We start from the raw sequence: 22830 nt of genomic DNA on the forward strand, positions 1-22830 counted from the left end.
CAACCAACTCAATCGTCGCTCTCTCCATGTCTCTTTCATCACCCGCTTTTATGGTCGTTGTAGGCCGGCTAAATTTGCATATTGCGAGAATTTGTGTGACTTTGCGAGATATCATCCTTTACAAAAGACGGCGGCTGCCATCTTGATCTTTCTTTATCTATTTTCGGTCGGTGACGCTGAGCCGGTCTCGAGGTAAGTCTTTCCTTTTCGTCCGTCTCTCTTACGCACCCACACACCATGCAAACACGTGGGCGCTTATCTCCTGGATGCACATTACATATTGTCGTAGAGAGAGAAAGAGAGAAAATGAGAAAAAGTCAATCCAGGCCATGGAGATAGATAACGTGTAAGGTGTACATACTGTCTGTTAACTCTTGCCCCACACATACAGTAGCAGGGGATGTGACGTGCGCGGGCGCGCGCCTCTCGAAAGGGAGGCGGCTGGTTCGTTGAACCGTTCAGCTCGCAAACTGGTCCGGAAAGGGCTGGAAACAGCTTCTCTCTTGTTTTTACAGTTGTTTCCGGTGGTCTTTTGCGCATGTGTGGATTTCCTTTGAAAGGGGAAGTGACGTTGTCCATGTGTGCATACGTGTGCGTGTATGTGAGTACATGTGTGTACGTTAGCGTGTGTGTGTGTATACACGTGAATGTCAGTGTATATAAGCGAACGTGAATATATGTATGTGTGTGGACGTGCGCGCATATGTTTGTGTGCGCGTATGTATATGACAATATAGCTTGAGATGTGAATGCGTGTTTTTGTGTGAGACTAGAAAAGGGTCCCACAGAATATAATATTCTAGACAAACGTTTTTTTTTTTAATTCACTCCCCCCCCACCCACATTTTGAAATGTCTATTAAAATGGAAATAATTAATTTTCTCACCTGTGGTTTATATATCACAAATTGAAGATAAAAGATCAATAAATAAAATAATCTAATTTAAAACAAAAACAAAACAATAGTTATGTGCAAATTTACCTGTAAAGTCAAAAGTTTCAAACTTTTTTATTAAAAAAAAACATGTTGATTTTTTTTTAAGTGAAAGCTCATATTTTGAAAATATTGTTCAGTAAAAACACGTACCCCAATTTTTTTCTGTTTCATTCAATGTTGTTGTTTTTTTTTTCTAGATTTTTGAAAAAAAAAATTCGTTGCATAATGAAGAAATAAAATAATTTAAATCAAAAACTCATGTAATTCTTTAAGAGAATAAAAAAAAAATGGAAAAATTGTTGGCTGGTTTGTGTTTAAATGGCAACTTACTTATTCAACTGATGAGTGAAATGTGATCATTTTTCAAATACGGTGATCCATACTGACTAACTTTGTTGTTGACACCAAACACATGTAGCACTTCAAAGGAAAGACAACTAAAAATAAATTAACTTTTTTCACACACCAGGGCCTTTGTATTTTTCAGTCAAAGGAAAGATAGAGATCTCCGTTCTGAACATCTAATATTACAATTTAAAATCGCGGTCTTTTTGAATCTTCGCTTAAAAAATTCTTTTATTTAAAAAGTACAAAGAATATAAAATATAAATATGGACAAATTCTTAAAAATGAACAATGGAAGTACCCATTGATTATTATTTTTTTATAGGTAAGTGATTTTTCAGAATTTATATATATTTTTATATTCAAAGTAAGTTAAAATTCATTGAACTTCTTGAAATCTTTTTTAAAGAAAACCGACCGTGAAGATTGCAGAAACGGTACATAACTCAGAAAGTATATTTTGGATTAAATCGTAATGGCGTTCAACTTTTTTTTTTTTACTAAAAACACAGTGCTCAGTAAAAATGGCACTGTAAAAATAGCATGGTAAAAATGGCAAAAGTGAATAAATAGATAAAAATGGCACTTTGACATACAAAAGCAGAACCGTTTGAGATGTGCGAGCTAAGCTCCTTTTCCCTAGTTTAAAATAAGACTAAGCTCCCTTAGCTTTAGTTTGGGAAAAGTCGGTTTAGTTAGGTTCAAATTTTGTAGAAACACCAAAAAAATTATAACGTTTTATTTAATAATTATTTTATCATAAATATGTATGTATAATAATCAGAAAAAAAAGTCTAAATAAAATTTTACCGTTGTCATATTTACATAAATTCAATTTATTTTTTAAGTCTTGAAAGTGGAAACTTAATTCAAAGATTTAATCACTGGCGGCTACTGTTTTTAAATTTTTTACACACACCAAAACAATTTTTACTTATTAAAAAAGATGTTATTATACAGAAAATTGGCAAAATTGAATTACAAATTTACATTTACGAATAATAAAACTTTTTTTATAATAGGAATGTTGGGTTTGTTTTACATTAGATTTTAAAACGTTTATTCAGTTCAAAAAACAAGCAGTGTTGAGCGTTACGTGAGAATAAGAAAAAATGACTGCCACGATAGGATGATATCTTTTGAGTCTCGATAATGACTTAAAAATAAATAATAAGCAAATTACTGGCAGAAATCCAGCCAATAAAATTTATTGCCTGTGCTGAAATAAGAACATTACTATTTAGAAAGCCACTCTTAACATAAAGAGGAAGGTTCTTTCACCTAACAATTTAATAAATAAAAAAACTTGGAAAATTGAAACTCTTGCCGGAAGTTATATTAGTGATGAAGTTTAATATCAGGAAAAGGATCTGACCAAACACCGATCTGTTCTGGTTTGCCAATATTTATAAAATTATCATTGCTTTTGTTTTGTTTTTATTTGTTTATGTTTTTCCCAATTTGCAATTATAACTTTTTGTTGTGAAAGAAAATTAGCTATTACTAGCAGAGACCTGACATTGCCTGGGATTGAGTGATGTTCGACGAATGTTTTACACTCCCATATTTTATTGTCATTGAAATCGGTGAAATCGTTGATTTTTCAATCAAATCGATTGATTGCCTGCTCTAGTTGGAGACCCATCGCGGTGCACCGGGAGGAAGCTTCACATGCCTCTTTGCCTTAACTTAGTCCACAACACATTGTAGTCTACATTGCAAAGTAGAGAACCTAATGTTGATTTTATAAAATTATTTTTCTATAATGGCTTGAATTAAAGTTTAAAACACAAAAGTCAAGTGTCATCGTTCAATTATGCTCTAAACAGAAGATTCAGACGCGCCTCCATCATATCAAAGAACCTACTATTGATTTTATATGCCTTTCCCCTGGTGGTTTGATAATGGCTTTGCTAGGGTTATAAAATATGATGAACAGTCAAACGAATTCGACTACAGTCAATTTGCGCCAAAAAACACAATCTTCCTACGGATTGACATTCTTGTAGCCAGCACATTGGAAAACCCGCCAACCAACAGGATTTTACCTACATCATTGCCAGCAGTGCATTGCCTATTTAATGCTGAATCTTCCATGAAACTTGTGATAAAATGCAGACAAATACTATCGTGCCAAACCACAGTCATGCCGAGTACAGCGAAGATACCGCCATTTCCACACGTGCAGAAATTAATAACGTTGCCCCCTCCCCAGGCCAACCATGCTTGACGCCTTCAGAACGAGTTTATTACAAGTACATCAGATTCTTAAGCAACCCCAATACATTTACAGACATGTATAAGAGAGCTTCTTACAAGTACAGCGCATTTTTATGCAATGCAGATACACCATACACATGTGCATGGGTGCCATTCAGCCATCAATAACACTGATCTCCACCAGATCATAGCCGAACCAGAAGAATGACGAGGAATTATCACCTACGACATTCTGCCTTCAATCAACTCCATGGTATACTCAAAATGGATTCGAACGCCCATAATGTACCTCACAAATACATGTAGCTCATTTCTTTCGAAATTACACAATTCATCATACCCAGGCGCTCAACTGAAAAATTGATGACGTCACTTTTTTCTCAGACTGCCATCAACTTGCAATAATTTTATTCCTTCTTCTTATATCGACTTTTCGTCTAGGAGGAGAGTCCTGTAGCAAATGTTATATATGGCCGGAACAAATCTTTGCCAGAGACATTTCATAGCAATCACTGTTGCCAACACACACACGTTTGAAGTATGCACAAAGACGCAACGTCGTAATTTGCCCATTTGCACACATGCAAAAAAGGAACTGCATTTCACGCGTAGTGATACAACAAATAGTCTGGAACATTCTAGAACATGAGTATACAAGCTTTTGCACGCATAAATTTGTGACTATCATCACTGAGAAAAATATTGCGACTCTCCCACGTGACTGGTGATTATTCCCATTTAAAAAAGGGGTTAGAGTAAATTTTTACTTTCTTTCCAACTCGATGACGATTTTTAAAGGTTTTCGAGTATGCTGTAAATGAATATCACAGCAATGTCCTATTTTAGCGTCGGAAAAAAAGTTTTGCAAACGGTCCATTTTTGGGGTGGCCATTTTCTTATAGTTAGGATTCTTTCAAGCGAGACGACGACTCAGATGAAATAGATAAAGAGAGAGAGATGGGGGGGGGGTAAGAAAGTTCCCTTCCTAGCCCCTTTTTCGACAGGAATAATCACCGGTCACGTGAAAGAGTCGCAATATTTTTCTCAGTGATGGTCACAAAGTACGTGTTCAATTTAGTAGAACGTTATAATTGAAAACTGATCCCCGACGATAAAAGTCATTTTTTTTTCTTCTTAATCTGAACGTTAAATTTGTAATGAGATATATTTTGTGATAAGATTATCGTGAAAATTTATTTTTTAAGTGTAAAATGTGGAATTTACAGGTAGGGATCAATTTCCTAAACGTCCGCCAAAAACTAGTATCTCATTTTCGGAAGAGGTAAATTTTTTAAATGCTACAGTTTTACAAAAAAGCATCATATGCGTTCGTAGAATTTTATTTAATTAAAGCAACGGCTTATGGTCTGTGATGATGGAAAAAGCGTTTCTATAGAGATACGTGTGGTATCGTTGAATATTTTTTTTATGGCTCAGGAAAAGGAATTATTTCCCCTGTTGTTTTTACTTAACAGTAACACCGCCAACCGGTGTCGCTCTAAGAAATTCATTCTTTTTTACTTAAGTTCATCAACGTGATGAAAGTATCGGCAGTAAGGTTTGTCCGTCTCATAAAATCCTTACTGGCCAGTTGAACAATTAAAAAATGACGTGTCAGATCATTTGAACTTATTGTTATTAACAAATAATAATTTTCTGAAGTGTCAACATTAAAAAGGAAGAGCTACACACGTAAGGAAATTACAGTTCCCAAATCTCGTTAAAATCCCGTAACGAATTAGTAATTCGTCGAATTACTAATTACAAAAATCGATAAAAAGGGTACTTGTATAGTTTAACCAAGACATTAAAAAAAAAAGAAAATATCAAAAAAAAAGTTATATTGTACGTATTTGTTATGGAATGAATTTCTCCGAAAAAATTTCACTTAATTTGATCAAGTATTTTTTTTTTTTCAGTGAAAAAAAAAAAAACAATTTGTAATGATACCGATCAAAAGGTAGCCATGTTTCGATTTTTAGGAACAAAAGATATGATTTAATATGGGGAGGAGGTTGTTGACACTTTAGACTGAGTTATCTCCCGTGGCGTGTTCTGAAAATTCAAACATGGCTAACCTTGAGCGCCCTGTTATAAAAATGTGTTTTTCCACTTTAAAAAAAATTAAAAAAACAAACAAAACTACTCGATCAAATTAAGTGATTTTTGTTTCGGAGAATTTCAGTCCAAAGCAAATACGTACAATATAACCTTTTTTTTTTTTTTTTTCGATATTTTTATTTTTTAAATGTCTTGATTAAACTGTACAAGTACCCCAAAATCGATAAAAAGTAACGATTTACAAAAAGATATAAAATGCAACTGTGGAAAAAAATCAGTATTTTTTTTTTCTTTTTGCATTTTTCTGTAACCTATTTTTCATTTTGAGTCGTTTACTACTGTGATTTATTGAAGTGATGGTTGTTCGTATTTAATTAGTTGAACGATAGAGCGAGCGTGATAGCAACTTTATTTAGGGAGGCACGTCGCGACTGGCTGATAGGGGTTAAATCAGGTCCCACGCAATCCCATTTAGTTGTATATATATTTTTGTTGTCTGCTTTGTCTTTGATTTATAGCGTGTGATGGTGTTATGATCAAGATCAGTCTTTGTACCGAGAGGGTGTTAGTTTGAAGTGGGCTATATATTTTTTGTTCTAGTGCAGTTATGGTGATGTTGGAGGTGGTGATTTGATTTCCAACATCAATTTCTCTTGGTCTTACCGTATCCTGTATGGTGTCAGGTTTAGGTATATCAAGATGAACCTTTTTTTCAGCGGAAGTGGTATGGGGCACTAGTGGGTACAAATTGCAACAGAGTCTAGTTCTGTTGGGCTACTCTACTATGTAGCTTCTAGACCCATTGTCATTCTTGATGATGGTTCCAGGGTGCCATGTGTCGTCGAATTTATTTAGTATCCATACACACTGATCAGTAATTCACAATTGTATTTTCAGAAAAATGTCACTTTTACAAGTGAATTTTTCCAAGTACTCTAATGACTGCACCACATATCCTTGTGGACAATTCTATTATGAATTTTAAGAGCCCTAAACCTATTTTATTTCTAGATGTAAGTATCACTATTTATTATTACTATATATATATATATATATATATATATATATATATAATGTATACAGTACTGTTTCGTTGTATCACAATTCATCAGTGCGGCTAGACATACACCTTTCCCCAGCCATGGATCGAAACTCCAGCTATCGCATTGACAGTCGGCAGCTCTCACCATCAAACCATGAATCAGTGCTATAAATATTTCTCCTCGAGTATGTATTAAATCCACACCCGCCCATCGCAACAGTGCTCTAACCATCAGCTTGTTTACAAACAAATTAATAGTGGGCTTATATATATAATTACTACCTACTTATTACTATATATATTATCTATTATTTATAATCAACAGTTCCCATGTTGTGTTAAATTCTATACTAAGTCTACTTAGTAATTGACCGTCACTCAACATATGTGCTTCTTTTATGAGTCGTCTTACTCTCCACCGTACTCTGTCTATAATTTTTACTTTGTCCCATAAGAGTAGATGGTTTCCCTTTTCCCTCCATATATGGTCAGCCATACCCGACCTTTCAATCTCTCCAATGGCTTTTTAATGTTCTTATAACACTACCTTTAATGGACGACATGCCTTACCTTTGTATACTTTTCCACATTTACATGGAATCTCGTGTATACAGTTCTTAGTCATGACTTTTCTGTAGGGGCGTTTGACTTACAGGAGATGTTTCTGGAGAATCGAATTGCTCCTGATGTCATATGGATTATATATTCCGTTAAGTTTTCCAACAAGTCCTTCATTTCTGGTATACAAACCGTGCTGAGTTCTCAGGTGGTGTCTGGTTCAGATTTCTTGGAACTGATGTCATGCTCTCTGGATAGTTGTTTTGGTGGAAGGTTTCTCTAAAATTGTCTATCTCCTCTTGATATGCATTGCTGTTACTACATATTGCTTTTGCTCTGTGTTTTAAACAACGGACGATTCCTTTCTTTACATTATATGGGTGGTGGGAGTTGGAGTGTATATACTGTCCAGTGAAAGTTGGCTTTTGGTATATAGATGATGGGTAAAATTAATTCCCTAAACAACTGTTTTAGATCACATTTTTATCTTCTTACAAAAATTTGCATCAATATATAATACTACTAAACCTTATGTCTAGAATCCTTATCCCAATTTTGATCAAAATCCATTACATGATTTTGATTCTAGAAAATGACATAAAATTTAAGGTTTCGGCTTAAAGGGTTTTGAAAAGAAATTAAAATTCAGGGAAACTTTCTTTATTGGTGTCTAATGACTATGGATCCAAATTAATGCAAATCTGAAATATTTAAATTTTCAAATGGTAGGTTGTGTCCATGTTATGAACTCTAAAAACCTTTCAAAATACTCCAAAGAAACTGAAATTTTGGCTATATTTATTAATTGATGTCTATTGTTAAAGTTTTGCAAAATCAGTGGTATCTGAATTTTCATGAAATGTTCCCTCCCCCCTCCTGTTTGCATTAAACTAAATTAATCTAAATGTAATTCACATTATGATTCCTTTACACCTAGCAGCTGTGGTTCAAAATTTATAATAACCATTTCATTAGTTTAGGAGTGAATCTTGTACAGATAAACGTATACACATACCTAACTTGATATTGAAATAAATCTTTTCTTTATTTTATTGTTTTTTTTTTATATTTGCAGACAAACCATGACTGAGTCTGATGCTTCAACCGTTAACTCTGGTTATCCTCAGCAAAGACAGGCACCAAAACTGGAAAAATTGTTTCATATCGAACAGTGCCTCGTGAAGTTAACAGAATTCCTGAATCCTTATCTTCCTCTCGCAAATGCTAATGTTACAGAATTTATTACTGATGACCAGTGGACATGTTATTTACCAACTAACATACAGCAAGAACTGTTGCAGTTAACTGAAGACCAGTTGCAAAGGCTACCACTGTTGAATGAGGATACACATTTTTCAGAAGGTTACTCATCAGAAACAGGTTAGTGATTTGATGATTCCACCTCTTGTATTCATGTTCCCACCCAGAATGCATCTTTTTGGTAGAGTTGGATTTTCCCACACATTAAAAGAGACCATGATCTTATGCAATCAACTTATAGAACAACTCATATATAAAGTAAGTTATAAAATATATATGGCGATTAAGCTACACTGAATATTCCGCGTTTCATCCACTCTAGGACTTTTCAGGCTTATGCGCCTGTCCTAGATGGATGAAACGCGGAATATTCTGTGTAGCTTAAATCGCCATATATATTTTAATAAATAATTTCTATATATTTTCCAACTTTTTTTTTTTCGAAAAATCAAGAAAAATTGTATAAATCGGTAATGATTGTGACCTACAATTAAATATATTTTATTTCATCAGTCCAGTATATTTTAACATGTAAAAAAACTAAGATGGCAATCTCTCCCCTTGCAGCTTCTGATAAGATGACGTTGGGGAGGGGGGGGTGTACAAGATTTTTTCTTTTATATATTATTTTATTTCAGTTTATATATAGTTCTATTTTTTTAAAAGTAAGTCTGTAAAAATTAACGAAATTGATCAATTATTTGATTTTTATAGAGAATTTTAAGAATCGTATTGTTTTCATTGTTTGCGTCAAAATTTGTAGAAATAACATTGGCTTCCATTTTTCCTGTTTTTAACTTTTTGGGGAATTTTTTTAAAATTCACCATTATAAAAGATGGAGAGTAAAAAAAATATGAGATTTTTTTATAACCTTTCTTCTTGAGAATACAGCAAAAGTTATGATGAATCAATTTTATTTTACAAGTTTTTACTGTTATTATTTGTTATGGGGGTCAAAAATTTCCACCTTTATTAGTGTCATACTTAATGTATGTATGCATATACATACATACATTATTTTTTATACATTAATTTTTATGTTATATTTTATGTAGAATTCACTGCATGCACACACACACACATATGTACTTGCGTCATTTCTTCTCTGTAGCCCCCTTTTACACAGAAGAGATGTTGACGAAACTTCCATGAGTAAAGTTTCTTTCCTGGAATATTTCATTTGTGGGACAAAATGCCATGAATCTGCTTCCCAGCTGGCTTTTTGAGTCTAATCTAAACAAATATTTGTTGAGCCATCCTCTTGGTTAAGAAATCTTCTGCCCATTCCACAGAATGATTCCAATCCTTTCATGACAGTATTCATCGTCTGACAATCTATTTAAGACTTGTCCTTCAGTGGGTGTCTCATCAGTAAAACACATTATATATATAAACATTGTTAAAAATAACGGAAAGCTTCTGTTGAATTTTTAAAATCTTTTAAAAATTTTTTCAACTTTTCTTACAATCTTTTTATGTTATATTTTATGTACATTTGATACACTGAGTATGTACAGTTGCATAACTTCATGTTATTAATAGGACAATTTGGTAAAATGCAGGGTAATCATTGCTGGTTAGTTTTCTAGTTCTCGATAAGTGTTGTCCTTTTACCATTTCTTGTTTCCTTCCTTCTACCTCCTACCATCTAATATACAAATAAGCATGCAAAGGTTTTAATAGATTTTTAAAGTATTGCACCGATCAACATTAATTTATATTATTTTTTTCTTCTTTAACAGAATGTCCAAAAAGGGTAAAACTTCTTGGGAATTCTTGCTCATGGAATCATGAATCACTCTTTGACTTCCTGCAAGAAGCCCACTCCTGTTCTCTTGAGTTAATGGACATTTTAACTCCTATCGCTGAGCTGAAAAAAAGGCTTCACTTAAACCTTGAAATGAATTTATTTCTTCCGCCCACATTCATGTCAGAAAAAAAGTCCCATGAAGTAATGGTTATGTCAAAAGTCTGTGATGCCCTCTGCAAACAATTTGGAATTGAAACGGTAAGAAAGCAATTGATGATGTTTCTCAGCATAGTAGTATTTAAGGTACTTGTGCAGAATTTTAACCAAACATAACTGGCCGCTCGGTTTTGCTCGGAACATGCCGTCAACCACCGGCTTTCGCCGAGCGTTTCCAATTATCAAAGTGTAACAATGTTACTCAAGGAAAATACTGAAGAAAACATTTAAATATAATAAAATCACAAGGAAAAAATATATATAATGAAAATAAAAAAAGAAACAACGACCTGAGTAACAATTTGTTTTTTTTTGTAACAAATTTTTAAAGTGAAAATTAAACAAAGTGATTTTTTTTCTTTATTTTTGTAACTAATGTAAAGTAAACTTTTTTTTCAACAATTTTTTTTTTGTTAAACAAAATTTACAAAATTAATAAGATAACCAATTTTTTGTGTTTTTCATATTTTTTTGACAAAAGTTTAAATATACTGTTTTTGTGTTTTTCGTGTATTTTATTTTTTACATTTTTTCTTGGTTTTATAAATAAAAACAAATAAAAGATTATAATTATCATACTATTTCTAAACATTAGTTTCATTTTATACACTCATCAAAATATATAATTATATATATATACATATATATATATATAATATATGTATAATTATATATTATTATTATAAATTATATATTATATATAAGGTAATATATTATACATATTATAATTATATATTATTAATATGATATATTATAAAATATATCTAATGAATATATTTTATATATTATTATTATTATCATCATCATTATTAAATAAATGTTGAAAAATTCTTAATTTTCAATAATTAAAAATATACATTAATCTTCTAGTGGAAACACTATATCATAGATTGGAAAGCATATTTAGTGCCATTGTAATGATTATTATAAGTGAAATTGTGTGTGTGTGTGTGTGGGTGTGTGTGACTAATATAAAGTATTTTTTTTTTTATTTTTCTTTTCATGAAAAATTTTTTCCTGTATCGTGGAGCTAGGCAACCGTTTTTTTTTTTTTTTCTTTAATTAAATTAAATTAAGACAACCAGAATATTCCCTTAGGTTTTCGTCCTGGTACATCACTTAATTAATTGACTTTTTTTCCCAATATTTCTTTGGGTGATCAGTGTCTTACGTTAGATTACAGTCAAACCCGATCATATGTCATGTTCCGAGCAAAGGCATGCCAATGGTTAGTTACGTCTGGTTCAAATTCTGCACAAGTACCATATTTAAATGTGAATGTGTGAAAATAATGTAAAGGTTAGTTTAACTAAGTAAATTTTATATTGTGGTGAATGGAAAAAAGCTTGATTTTACTTTATTTAAGTAGAGTTTTTAAGTAAGAAAATAATGTTATGGATAGATTAAATAAGTAGAGTTAAGTAAGTAGATTACTAAATTAAGTAAAGAAATAATGTTAATTATAGATTAAGTAAATAGAGTTTAATAAGATTAGATTTATGTAAGTATAAACAATGCGTGATGAGGTGAACGTCATGCAAGAAATGGCACTGCATGTGCACAACTGGACTTGAAGTGAGGACGATATTCATTTGAATATGTGTAAGCCTTGTATAGCATTAAAGACTGTGAATTTTCTTGTGTGGCCAGTATTTTGTTTCAGAATCAGAGACATTGTCATGTATTGTTGTTTCAGAAGGAGGAGAGAGTGAAGAAGTAGAAGACGGTTAAATAAAAAACTCAGACACAGATTAAGTAAAATAATGTTAAAGATAGATTAAGTAGAGTTAAGTAATTAAATTACTGAAGTAGATTAAATAAGAAAATAATGTTAAAGATAGATTAAGGTAGATTAACTAAATAAATTTAAGTAGATTATTGATGTAAAATAATAAAATAATGTTAAGAATAAAATAAAAATATGTTATGATGCAGCATTTGGTGCAGAAATAATGTTAAAAACGGTGTTCCTATAAAGGATAAATTAAAATTGGTATTTCTCATAAAGGATAAATTAAAAACAGTATTTACCATAAAGGATAAATTAAAAATGGTATTTCCTATAAAGGATAAATTGAAAACAGTATTTCCCACAAGAGATAAATTAAAAATGGTATTCCCCATAAAGGATAAATTGAAAACAGTATTTACCATAAAGGATAAATTAAAAATGGTATATCCAATAAAGGATAAATTGAAAACAGTATTTCCCATAAGAGATAAATTAAAATTGGTATTTCTCATAAAGGATAAATTAAAAACAGTATTTCCCATAAGAGATAAGTTAAAACGGTATTTCCCAGAAAGGATAAATTTAAAAAAAAAAAAAAAATCCCATAAAGGATATTTAAGTAAGAAAGTGGAAAATTCCATGAAAAGTTTCAAATTTACAATTAGGACAATGTGGCAGGATGTTACGTCACAGACAGGAAGTTGCTAGTAATATATAGCAAATAAGCTGATCAAATCTTCCACTATTTTGTCTGGACCATGAGAGAGAGAGAGAGAGAGAGAGAGAGAGAGAGAGAGAGAGAGAGAGACTGCTCTATCTCTTTTAAGTGCTAAGTGGGGATGATATATATTGTATATTTGAGGACAATAAAACCTTTGTAAGCTTTTCTTATTTTGTACTGGCATTTTTTTAATAACTTTGATGACCACTGTCCGAAGTGTGGTGTCTGTTCTGATGCTGTACTTCATTTTTTTTTGTCCTCATTCAAGAAAAGAAGGATTTTTCTAAACTGAGCAAATTTTAAGTTTTATCCCAATCTAAAGTACTTTTTTTAAGGAGATTTTTCTTCACATAAAAATTCAATCTAGTGTCTAACTCTGCCGTTGTGGGGAAGCAATTAGAGACTATTTATATTTTATTTACCTCCTAAGAGCTTAGACACAAGATCAGGTGTGGATTTGAGAATAGTGTTTCTATAGAATGAACTGGATTTGATTCTAGCACACTCAGGTTTTCAGTTTGTGTCATCAACCACTTAGCCACCATCATATTATTATTATGAAGAAAAAAAAAGATTGATGAGGGCGTCATCTATACAAAAAGATTTCAACTGATTACATGTAAAACCACCATCCAGACAATCTGCTGAGATCCAAGAATCAGTTCCCCTGGTTTATATCTGTCATTTTATGTAAAACCAGGGGAACTGATTCTTGGATCTCAGCAGATTGTCTGGATGGCGGTTTTACATGTAATCAGTTGAAATCTTATGATAAAATACACAATTTGTTGCTATCACTGATCTTTTATATCTTGATTTTGTGAAAATAATATATGAATGCTCGATTATAAAAACTGGTAATTTTGAAGCTTACAAATTAAGCCATCTTATTCTGACTTAAACTTTATTGGTATATGAACATTTAGCAAATTTTGATTTATCTGAACATATAAAAATTCTAGGTTAAAAATATTAACAAGATATATATATATATATATATATATATATATATATATATATATATATATATATATATATATATATATATATATATATATATATACTAAAAGAATAACCATCCCAGGACGATTACAATGAATTTCTAGAACAGAACATTTTTGCACTGCAGTTAATGTTCCGTTATGAAAATTAAAATCAAGATATAATAATACTAAAACCTTATGTCTAGAACCTTTATTCCAATTTTGGTTAAAATCCATTACATGATTTGGATTCTAGAAAATGTCTCAAATTTAAGCCTTCCATTTTGCAGGGTCTTAAGAAGAAATTGAAATTCAGCAACTTTTGCTTCATTGGTATCTAATGATAAAATACAACGGAAGTCTGAAATATTTGAATTTCAAACAGAAGGTTATGCCTATAGTATGCCCTCTAAAACCCCTTTAAAATATTTCAAGTAAGCTGAAATTTAGATAATATTTATTAATTGGTGTTTAATACTTATTGTAAAAGTTTTACAAAAAATCGGAGATATCTGAATTTTCACAAAGGGCTTCCACTCATTCTTTATCTCTTTTTGTTTAAAACTAAATTAAATTAAATATAGCTCACACTATGACCCTTTATTCTAAGCAGCTGTGTTCCCAAATAAGGAATAAAGCTTGTACATACAAATACATAAATATGTACACATACCTAACTTTATATCAATAAATTTGCACTACTTGTTTAACTGTAATCGTTTCAAATCCCTATGTTTATTTTGCTAATTCTTTGTACTAATTTCTCTTCTAGGTTGTTGACTTGGGAAGTGGAAAAGGCTACCTGGGAGTCCATTTGGCTGACAATCATGGCCTTCAAGTTATTGGAATTGATGCATCGGCTATTCATACGTTAGGAGCCAAAAAACGTGCCTCGATACTGAAGAAACATCAACCAAAAATGACGAAGAACAGCCAACAAAAACTATCAAATACACAACTGCCCATTGTTAACGGACAGGATTTCCATAAAAATGATGATGCTCTCGATAAGCGGAAACTGTCAAAGAAAAATGGCAAACCTTCTGACAATGTAACAGACAAACTGGCAAACAGTGTTTCAAACAAATCTAACTCAAAAAATGGTTTCTATTTGCCAACAGCTGCTTTTGTAGATAATGATACGAATATCATGCAATTATTATCAAAAGAAATTGATGTGAGTAACTTAAACGGAAAGTTGCAGGTGTTAGTAACGGGCCTTCATACCTGTGGTAATTTATGTCCGACCATTCTTCGGTTCTTCTCGGGGAATCCAGCTGCTTCAGTGTTATGTAATGTTGCTTGCTGTTATCACCTTTTGGAAGAAGAAGAAGAAGAAGAAGAAGAAAACGTTGATACAGGTATGTCAGAACATGTTGAATTGGTATGTAATATTGTGGTATTTTTTTCAAAAAAAAAAATTTTTTTATAGAAATCGCTCGAGACAAAGCATGAAGCTACTTGATGTAAGGAGCTAAAAAATAAATACCATATCAAAGTTAAAAACTAGGAAACAATAAGTGTTAGATCGATTCCTACCCCAAAACAGTAATTCTCCCCTCTTTGTCAGAAACATTGTTTATGGAATGTGAGGACTAAAGGACAAAATAAGGAAAGCAAGAAAGCAAGGCTTCTGAAAGTAATCGCAAAATCCATTTAATTGGATACATTCATTTTTTTTTTTTAGATTAATGATAATGTCAGTTGGTGATGAATAACACCTTGAGGGGATTGAAAACAATAAGCAAAAGGATGAGAAATTGATTATTTAAGTGGATGCTAGGTAGCAGTGCTAGTAACTTAATCTATATATAAAAAGAGTATGACAGAGAGAGAGAGAGAGAGAGAGAGGGAGGGAGGAGTAGGAGTATGGAGCTAGATAGAAGGGGGAAAGAGGATGACACAGGAGAGGAGAGAGAGGGAGAAGAAAGAGGAGGAGGAGAGACGGGAAGGAGAGAGAAAGGTGATAAAGAGAGCTAGAGAGGGAGAAGGTTAAATAGATATTACACTCCACACACACTTTTAAATTGTTCTAGTTTGTTGTCTTTGGACAACGCCAGGTAGCCATGCTAGTAATTGAATAAAAGCGAATCAAATAAAGAAAAGATGAAAGTGGATTTAGATAAAGAAAGAAGAAAAGAACGAAACGGTTAATGTGGTATAAAAACATGAAATGATTAAAAATAGCGAACATGAAAAATCTATCAAAGAAAAATGAACACGACTGAAAGCATAGGAACAAGAATAAAGACAGAAAAGAAAAGAATTAAACAATAAAATATGACATTCAAATAAAAGAGAAGAGTGATTAAATAAATAAATAAATAAATTACTTATTAAGGCCCAAAATAAAATAAAAAATAACACAATTAGTCTTTTTTGATAGTCATCTGCGACGGAAAATCAAAGCCAACTATTTTGGGAATATTATGTATTGGATATGTTTTTGTGATGTTTGAAATTTTGTTATTCTGATTTTAATAATTTTATTTTTATACTTTCATAAACATATATTTATTATATAAATTCAAATAAAAAACTTATTTTTTAAATTAAAAAAAAGATATTTATTTTTATAATTTCAAAAACATATATTTCTTATAAATTTCAAATAAACAAAAAACTTTTATTTTTTAAATTTTGTTTTTAAGAGTGCAAATAACAATTAATTGTGTTATTTTTATCTGTATAATTTTAATTTTTAAATACAATCTGTTCAGTTATTTGACAAGAATATTATCATTTATCCCTCTCTCCATTAACATTTCAGATACCTCCTCCAGATGTGGTTTCCCCATGAGTTCATTTTTGAGAAAAAGAAAATTTCAATTGGGCCGTGGAGCAAGAAACTTAGCATCCCAATCAATATTTCGGAATATGTCCTCTGATCAGGTAACAATTCAGTTTTTAATCGATCTTATAAATATTCTGTCTCTCTCCGATTGCTCTGTTAGTTGGAACAGTAGAATACACCAATTGCACTTTTATAGAAGGTCACCTGTTTTCTATAGATGGCGATCTCTGATGCCTGAAAATGATGTAGAATTACTAGCTTAAGGTCTCCAACTAGCATCCTGTTGACAGGCAAACTTGTTTGAATGAAGCAATATTTATACACTCAAATGATTATCTATCATTTTTTGTGAACGAACAATGAAAGTAATAAAGAATGCAAGAGAGTTATATGCTCAATCTGTTAAGTCCAAAGTAGCTGAGCAGCGGCTTGGTTCCCACCAGTTTTGGCAAATAGCAAACAGAATCCTGAACAGAAGCGTGTGCTCCATCCCAACTATTATCAATGGACCTGAGGTAATCTCGTCAGCATCAGACAAAGCCAAACTCTTTGTCAAGAACTTTGCAGCTAATTCTACCCTTTGTGATCAAGGCTGCCAACCCCCAATATTTCCTCCTGTATCAGAAAACACGCTATGTGATATACGTATATCTGTACGTGATGTTGCCAAGCTAATCAAAAACTTTGATTCCAGTAAAGCAACTGGCCCTGACGGTATTCCAATTATAGTACTCAAAAAACTTCAACCTGAACTAGCGCCCATACTTACAAAACTGTTTAAACGTTGTCTTAAGGAGAATAGTTTCCCATCTCCCTGGAAAATCTCATCAGTATGCCCTGTATTTAAGAATTCAGGTGATCGCTCATCCCCCTCTCAGTACAGGCCAATAAGTCTCCTGTGCGTCATGAGTAAGTTGCTGGAATCTGTGTTAAATACAGAAGTAATCAACCATCTCAACAAAAATAACCTTCTTAGTGACACTCAATATGGTTTCCGTTCTGCTAGATCTACAGCAGATGTGTTTACAGTTATATCTCATAGGATTAGCAAATCTCTCGACGGAGGCAACCTTTCTAGGGCAATTGCTCTTGACATATCTAAGGCCTTTGATAGGGTATGGCATAAAGGTTTACTTCATAAGATCTCTAGCTATGGTATTGCTGGAAATGTCTTCTCAATTATTAAATCATTTCTTTCTGATAGGTTCATAAGAGTAGTAGTTGAGGGGCAAAAATCAGAAGCTCACAGTATTAATGCCGGTGTCCCTCAGGGATCCATCCTGGGCCCAACTCTTTTCCTGATCTATATTAATGATCTTCCAAATCACATCCTTACATCATTTGTAGACATCTATGCTGACGACACTACCATTTATGGTAGCACATCTAAGACAGTAAACAACCAAGTTCTCTCCAATTCTCTCTCCTTAAAATAAAAACATTCAGAATAATTTTTTCATGCGCTTGTAATATAAATATAATTTGTGGTAAATTTTTTTCAGGAATGTAAACTGACTGACAAGATAGAATTTTTTTTCTCCTGTTTTTTCATTTTTCTTGTATTTTGTATTCCTTCATCAGTTGCAAGGCAATGCATTTTTCCAAAGAGCCTTACTTCAAAAGATCATCCAAGACACAGTCGACCCAAAATTTCACAGATCAACAGAAGTTTCTTCCAAACTGAGAAAACTTGGAAGTAAATGTTCATCATTCTTAGAATATGTCACAAAAGCATTTGGAAAACTTGGTTTTTCTTGTGAGCATGTAAGTTTATATTTTTATAAAAAAAACCTTATTTTTGCATCTAATATTTAATTATGTTAATAAGACTTGCTTTTAATTTTTAACTAATCTTAAAGTTTTTGAAATTAACTGTAAAAGTATTTGAGCATAGTTAAACTGCAGATTCATCCAGGGTGAACCAAATGCTCAACTCCAACTCTCAAAATTTGAAATGCTTGGATCTGACCCCAGTTCTTAGAGTTTTAAAAAAAATTACGGCTCCCGAAATTAGAAAAAAAGTTTGACTCCAGCTCCTTAAAAAAAAAAAAATGAAAGTTTGGCCACAGCTCCTAAAATTAAAAACAGAAGAAAAAGTTTAGTTACAGTTCCTAAAATTTAAAAAGTTTGACACCTCATGTCAGTTGATTGGGTTAGGGTTATTTTTGGGGTTTTGGTATAGGTTTTGTACTTTAGATACTTTTCTTATAGAATATAAGGCTTGTAATACTTACGGACAGCAGTTGAGGAGTATTAAAATAATGCCAATGTGAACATTCATAAAAGAAAATGATTCAATGCTAACTCCTAATATTTTTTTTTTTTTTTTTTTTTTTTAGATCTGTGACCAGCTACTTTCTGATTTTCTTACAAAATATGAAGATGAAAAGAGAAAACTTGCTGCCTTTTTTCAACTGAAAACAGTGTTGGCACCAAGTCTTGAAGCCATTATTATTCTTGATCAACTTTATTTTCTTTTTGAACAAGTAAGTGATTTTTATAATTTATTTAAATGAGAAATTATCTATAGGATTTCTTATTGGGTTTTCTGGAAAGTTTGGAGTCCTAAATATAAAGCTCTGTTTGATCATCATAATCAATCATTGAGCTGATGTTAATAACTGCAGTTATTTGGAGTATTTCAATGTCTGTATTTTTACTTTATTTGTATTCATTGTAGGTGAGTTATTTGATTGTACATTTATACTCTACTTAAGTCTAATTATTTTAATTATGAATTTTAATTATATATATATATATATATATATATATATATATATATAAAGAAATCCAATTGAGTGCTCTATTATCTAATAATAAAACATAATATTTATCTACATTATTTTAGTTTTATTTCTAACCTGCTTTCTTGTTTTCATCAGCCATCTATTGATCTGTGGGGATGTTTATTGAAGAAGTTTGTGGTTTTCTGAGAAATATTTGCTTTTCTTTTTAAATATTTTTATTATTTTTCTTTTTTGGTAAAAAAAATTGGGGGGAGGGGGGTCTTCTTGAAAAAAATCACAAAGGACACCCTAGAAAATATAATTTAAAAAATTAGGAGTGTCTTCCTTAATCAAATTCAAACATACTGTCGATTGTATGCTGAGAGATTTTATTTTTGTTCTTAAAAATATTTTTATTATTAATCCAGTTTTCTCACTTTTTATTTTTTCAGTAAATATTAGGTTTCCAAAGAAAAAAAGAAAAAAAAAAACAGAATACATAATCATTGTATCTGATTTAAACTATCAATTTTAGGATGTTTTTATTATTTTTACTCTACAGTGAAGGAGAATTTACTCCAAAAAGACTTTCTAATAAAGAAGAAGCACCGAAACTTATTTTATAAAAAAAAACAAATTTTTCAAAGGGCCTTTGAAAAATTTGTTTTTTTTTATAAAATAAGTTTCGGTGCTTCTTCTCTATTAGAGTAAAATTCGAAAATCGAAATCTTGAATTTCAAGTAAAACCAATGATATCTACTTAATTGTCATGTCACAGAAATGAACATGCCCAAAAAAATTTACACACAAAAAAATCGAGTTTTGCTAAAAAAGAAACCAGAGTTTGACTTGTAACAAGGGAAGTAATTATTTTCTGAAAATCTGATGCCAATTTAGCAAAACTCAATTTTCGTTAATTATCTTCGAAAACTGTTTTCATTAATAATTAATTTTCTACCTTATCATTTTGCATAATTTTTAGATATGTTCATTACTGTGATGTGATAATTAAGTATGCACCAAGGTACTTGTGCAGTTTAATCAAGATATTAAAAATAAAAATATTGAAAAAGTTTATATTGTACGTATCCGTTATGGAATGAAGTTCTCCCAAAAAAATTTCACTTAATTTGATCAAGTAGTTTTTTTGTTTTTTTTACAGCGAAAAAACAATTTGTTATGATATCGAGCAAAAGGTTTGATTTTTAGGAAGAAAACTAGCATTAAAGATGGGGAGGGAGTGTCGGCACTTTAAATTGAGTTATCTCCCCATGGTGTGTTCAAAAAATTCAAAGATGTCTACCTTTAACATGCTGTCATAAAAACGTGTTTTCCAGAGTAAAAAAAAAACAAAACTACTCGATCAAATTAAGGGAACTTTTTTTTTTGAGATCTTCAGTCCAAAATGGATACCTACAATATAACCTTTTTTTTTTTTTATATTTTCATTTTTTTATGTCTTGATTAAACTGTACAAGTACTGGTACCATTGCTTTTAATTGAAATTCAATATTTCAAATTTTGTTCCAATAATAGAGAAGCACTTGGGTTTCAACGATGATTATAGCTCAGTCCAAATCTTAATTCGTTTGTTTGTACAAATTTTATATTTAGCTCATCTGGAAGAAGATTGTATGCTCGTATCTACTATAAATTAAGTACTTTATTAATGCCAATTATTTCATGGCTTGGAATTCTATACATAAGAGATTCTGTATATATTTATTTTAAAATATAATTTAAATTATTTTAAGTGTTTTTTAAAATTGATTTCCTAAAAGGAACCCTTTTCTAAAAACATTTTCCTGGTAGGGCTTTCAAAATATTTTTATTTTATTTTAATTTATTCATTTATTCATTTTATTCTAATTCTTTATGCTTGGATTTATAATATTTGTATAAAGGTGTCAAAACTTATTCCTAATGCACTCAACATTAGCATTAACCCAACTTGGTCATATGTGAATGATGGTGGGGTTATATATGAAAAAAAACTTTTCCAAAGAACTTCTAAAAATACTCCCTCGAAAAAATTTCCAAGAAATTCTCTTATATTTTTTTTTCCAAAAACCTTTTGCAAAAAAAATTTAGTATAAAAAAACTCCCCCGCCCAGAAAAATTTCTCACAAACTTTTAAAACTCCTCTGGAAAGAATCTTTTAATAAAATAAACTCCAAATAAATTTCCGATTATTTTTTTTATTTATTTGTTCTTTAAATAATTTTTCTAAATTGTTTTTTAAAAAACACTTTGTGGTAAAAGCTTTTTCAAAATATATTTTGCACTCATATAACTAATAATTATGATGCTAGATATGGAGATACTCTGTGAGATGGTATCCCAGAAAAACCAATCAAACTTTTAAAAACAAACCATGTGAAATTATAAAATCACAAAAACCTTTAAAATAAAATGTAAAAAAAATAAAAAAAATTAAATCACTTTTCCTCTATATTTTATAGCTACAAAAGAACTATCATCTTGTGTAACAGAATGAGGCATAGGACATAGACTAGAATCTAGGATGACAACAGATTTGTTCAGAGCTGCATTTGGAAAATAATAATGGTAAACATATAATGACAAGAAAATAAAGAATTTGCTAGAGAAATGGAAAAGCAGAAACATTTCTTTTACTCATGACGTTAATAAATCGAAAACAATGGACAAAAGTATAAAATATTGTTTGATAAGAAATGTGGATGGCAAAATGAATTGAATGAAAATAACAAATAATTCGTTTATTTTGTTTGTTTCTTGCTGTAGGACGAGTTATTTCCCTTGCCAGAAACAACTAGCTTTGTTTCATTAAAAAGAAAGGCAATTTTATGTAACCTATGCAATCAGTATAATTATTATTTAAGAAAATTCACGATGAGTTCAAGGGAAAGCAAAAATGTCTGGTAAGCTATTTGGGAGGTTAGAAGTAATGTGAAGATCCGGGGACTAATTTGTTTATTTGTGCATGCAATATGCAAAAAAATAAAATTGCCTTTCTTTTTAATAAAACAAAACCAGTTGTTTTTATCAAGGGAAATAACTCGTGCTTCCAGCAAGAAAAAAAAAAAAAAAAAAAAGATTACATCGGCAACTTAGGATTCATCCAACAACAATAACAAAAATGAAATGGGTTTTAGTCATGTAGCATTTGTACGTTTTTCTGGCTCTCCTGAGCAGTAACCCAGTTTAATTATACCAAGCCACCAGTAACAATCACACATAAGTATATATTATCAATGTCCTGTCCTGTCCTAGTCTTTGTTTATTAGCCCCCTTGTCACATTGTTTTTCTCTTCTTTCCTTTTCTGCTGCTGGCTTTGTTTCAAAATGTAATATTTTTGTTGTTCTTTTTTGTTTTCTTGATGTCACTTGTTGAAATCTATATTTTATATTCGATGCCTATACTTCCATTGTCACTGCTGGTTTAGTATTATTATCAAAAAGTACATTTTCTAGAGGCATCAACAAAGATCATTAATGATGT

General features: G+C 31.2%; 1 protein-coding gene across 8 annotated transcripts in view; it reads left to right on the forward strand.

The window, feature by feature from the left end:
* The window catches only part of LOC145239833 (putative methyltransferase-like protein 25), a 103178-nt gene that overhangs the window by 79542 nt on the left and 806 nt on the right, over positions 1-22830 (forward strand). The window contains exons 1-7 of one of the 8 annotated variants that reach the window (XM_080103372.1): positions 3998-4151; positions 8239-8543; positions 10167-10432; positions 14599-15187; positions 16597-16718; positions 18202-18384; positions 18960-19106. In XM_080103372.1, coding sequence (XP_079959498.1) covers positions 4084-4151; positions 8239-8543; positions 10167-10432; positions 14599-15187; positions 16597-16718; positions 18202-18384; positions 18960-19106 — 1680 coding nt within the window. In that variant the 5' untranslated portion in view covers positions 3998-4083. Of the gene's footprint in view, positions 1-3997; positions 5195-6648; positions 6791-6903; positions 7889-8238; positions 8544-10166; positions 10433-14598; positions 15188-16596; positions 16719-18201; positions 18385-18959; positions 19107-22830 lie in introns of those variants that run through there. The other 7 variants (XM_080103371.1, XM_080103373.1, XM_080103378.1 and 4 more) reach the window with 7 other exon arrangements.

This window comes from Euprymna scolopes, chromosome 19, assembly GCF_053919585.1.
Source record: "Euprymna scolopes isolate OS-2025 chromosome 19, ASM5391958v1, whole genome shotgun sequence".
NCBI lineage: Eukaryota > Metazoa > Mollusca > Cephalopoda > Sepiida > Sepiolidae > Euprymna > Euprymna scolopes.